General features: G+C 43.3%; 1 protein-coding gene across 1 annotated transcript; it reads right to left on the reverse strand.

Annotated features, from left to right (window-relative positions):
• Window positions 1-541: 541 nt before the first annotated feature.
• Window positions 542-1,039, reverse strand: LOC141695170 (uncharacterized). Its single transcript, XM_074499437.1, has one exon. It carries the CDS (start codon window positions 1,037-1,039, stop codon window positions 542-544), a length of 498 nt encoding a protein of 165 aa, XP_074355538.1.
• Between the last annotated feature and the right edge of the window lie 1,408 nt (window positions 1,040-2,447).

A 2,447-nucleotide genomic window follows, 5' to 3' on the forward strand; every position in this document is an offset into this window, starting at 1 on the left:
ATAACATTTTTCCAGAAGAATTGAGCAATTTGCTTGGTGGTTATCTTGGCTAGTGCCTTAGCCTCAATCCACTTTTTGAAGTAGTCTATGGCTACCATAATGAACTTCCTCTGCCCCGATGCTACAAGAAATGGTCCAAGTATCTCCATTCCCCACATTGCAAAAGGAATGGGTGTGCTAATAGAAGTAAGCCTCTTTGGGGGTTGTCGTACTATTGGAACGTGCCTCTGGAACCTGTTACATTTCTTCACATAAGACTTTACATCGGCTGGCATAGTTGGCTAGTAGAATCCCAATTGAGTTATCTTGTGAGCGAGGGCTCTGCCCCCCAAATATTTCCCATAAATCCCTTAATGGCTTTTTTAAGCGACTTCTCTGCTTCAAGAGGTCTTAAGCACTTCAAGTATGGAACAAAAAAGGACCTTTTGTAGAGAAGGCCTTCAATCAATGAATATCCAATTGCTCTCACCGACATCTTGTGTGCCTCCTAGGCATCATCGGGGAGCCACCCAGTTTCTAAGTGGGTTTTAATCAGGTCTATCTAACAGCTTCTCACACCAACCAGTGCTAACGGATTTATGAGATGAATAGTAGGGATCTTCAGGACCTGGAAGTATATACTTCTCAGATAGTTCTCAATTTCAGACGAGGAGAACTGGGACAAGGCATCCGCCGTAGTGTTCTCCTTTCTCAGAACATGTTTTGTGTACCATTCATCAAACTGAGTTAGTATTCCCTTTACGACTCTCAGGTACTTGGTCATAGTATCATCTTTCGCCTCAAACTCCCCATTAACTTGAGTAACCATAAGTCTTGAGTCTCCACGGACCTTTAGGTTTTTGGCCCTCACAGTTTGAGCCAAGCCTAAGCCAGCTATCAATGCTTTATATTCTGCTTCATTTTTCGTAGTTGGGAAGTCCAACTTCAAAGCATACTCAATCATAAACCCTTCGGGGCTTTGCAGGACTAAGCCTGAACCACTAGATTTTATTTTGGACGCTCTGTCAAAATGGAGAACCCAATACTCTTTCAGGGTCATTTCTATTTTGGACGCTCTGTCAAAATGGAGAACCCAATACACTTTCAGGGTCGTTTCTTTACCATTCTCTTCCTCTCCTCCTTCTGGGGTTACTATCTTCTGCCCCCGACTTCTTAGTTGTTAATGGTGCATTCGACCATGAAGTCTAGTAGTGCCTGAGCCTTGATGGTCGTTCGAGGCTTGTACTTGATGTCAAATTCTCCTAACTCAATTTTCCACTTGATAAGCCTTCCACTGGCCTTCGGGCTATGAAGAATGTTCCTCAAGGATTGGTCCGTCAGGACTTTGATCTTATGAGCCTAGAAGTATGTTCTCAACTTCCTTGAGGCTGTGGTTAGGGCAAGTTCAAACTTCTCTGTGGTGGAGTAATTCAACTCTGCTCCGTGGAGCACCTTGCTTACATAATATACAGGCTTCTGGAGTTTCTGTTCTTCCTTTATAAGGACTACACTGTTGGCTTGTTCAGATACCGCCAGGTACAGATAAAGGGTTTCCTTTGGACTTGGTTTGACCAACAATGGGGCTCCAGTAATATACTTCTTTAGCTGTTCAAAGGCCTCTTGGCTCTCAGCTATCCATTCAAAATTCTTCACATTCTTAAGGGTTCAGAAAAGGAGAGGTACTTGTCTCCAGACTTGGAGATGAACCTCCCTAGAGCTGCGATTCTTCCTTTCAACTTTTGAACGTCCTTGATGGAGCGTGGTGGCTCCATGTCCAGGATGGCTTTGATCTTGTACGGGTTGGCCTCTATTCCCCTCTTGAAGACCATGTGACCCAAATATTTTACAGACCCAACACCAAAAGCATACTTGGTGGGGTTTAACATCATCTTGTGGTGCCTCAACACTTCAAATGCCTCTCCGAGGTGACTAATATGATCGTTCTTGTTTAGGCTTTTGACCAACATGTCATCAATATAGACCTCCATGGTCTTCCCAATAGATGGGAAAATATATTATTTACCAACCTTTGGTAAGTAGCTTATGCATTCTTAAGTCTAAAATTCATAACAAGATAACAAACGACACCAAAGTCAGTTATGAAGGATACCTTGGGGGTGTCATCCTTAAGCATTTTAATCTGATTATAACCACTAAATCCATCCATAAAACTTAGCATCTCGTGTTCAGCAGTGGCGTCGATCAGGGTATCAATCCTAGGTAGGGGGTAGCAGTCCTTGGGACAAGCATCATTCAAGTCAGTGAAGCCAATGCACATCTTCCACTTCCCATTGGCCTTCTTAACTATTACGGGGTTGGCCTAACATTTAGGAAATTGCACTTCCTCAATAAATCCAGCTTCTAGGAGCTTCTCGACCTCCTATTTAATGGATTCCAGCCTATCAAGGGCATAAGTTCTCTTCTTCTTTCTTACAACCTTCCGAGGTGGATCGACGTTCAACCTATGA

This window comes from Apium graveolens, chromosome 2 (assembly GCF_009905375.1).
Source record: "Apium graveolens cultivar Ventura chromosome 2, ASM990537v1, whole genome shotgun sequence".
Classification (NCBI taxonomy): domain Eukaryota; kingdom Viridiplantae; phylum Streptophyta; class Magnoliopsida; order Apiales; family Apiaceae; genus Apium; species Apium graveolens.